At 52.5% G+C, this 591-nt stretch overlaps 1 protein-coding gene across 1 annotated transcript in view; it reads left to right on the top strand.

The window, feature by feature from the left end:
• The first annotated feature begins 217 nt into the window (after positions 1-217).
• The window catches only part of KIZ (kizuna centrosomal protein), an 84,622-nt gene continuing 84,248 nt past the window's right edge, over positions 218-591 (top strand). The window contains exon 1 of the mRNA XM_010005115.1: positions 218-303. Coding sequence (XP_010003417.1) covers positions 218-303 — 86 coding nt within the window. The remainder of the gene's footprint in view (positions 304-591) is intronic.

Below are 591 nucleotides of genomic sequence, written 5' to 3'. Positions count from 1 at the left end.
TTCCTGGGCTGCCTCAGCCCCAGTTGCTCTACACCAGTTTCTCAACACCAGGTAGGATTTTGAAAGGGCTTAAAACATGTCTCATGATATTTCCCAAGAGCTGGACAGCAGAGTGTTTGTATTTGAGTCTGAAAATCTTGGCCTTTAAGTGCCTCGTCTGGAAACTCCACGTTGCCCCTTTGGGGACCGGCAGCAGGACTGAGGTGCATTGAGCCCGATGAGCTGCTGTGGCGGAGGGCGAGACCGGCCGCTTTCTGCTTGGTGGGCTCGGGAAGAGCAACGAAACGGTGCAGAAGCAGCACGGTAAGCCTTGGTTTTAGCTATGGACTCTTCCAAAACGCATTTTTGGTGTCACTGGTGTTTTGTTTCTCCAGTGTTGTGACCCGGTGGGTGCCAGCCCAGCGCCGTGTGTGCCCTTCTGAGCCCCAAGCCCTCTGGCCCCAGGGCTGGGGGCTGGAGATAACACCACCCTCTAGCTCTGGGCATTTCCATAAGTGCTGTTTGCAAGGCAGGTGCTATTCCTTACATTATCACCAGAACATTTAAATCTTAATGACTGGCATTGTTGTCTCAAAAACGGTGTTTTTCCTG

Source organism: Chaetura pelagica, unplaced genomic scaffold, assembly GCF_000747805.2.
Source record: "Chaetura pelagica isolate M959 unplaced genomic scaffold, ChaPel_1.0 scaffold171, whole genome shotgun sequence".
NCBI classification, from domain to species: domain Eukaryota; kingdom Metazoa; phylum Chordata; class Aves; order Apodiformes; family Apodidae; genus Chaetura; species Chaetura pelagica.
Note: the sequence above shows the minus strand (reverse complement) of the source record. Positions and strands in the feature narration are given on the sequence as shown.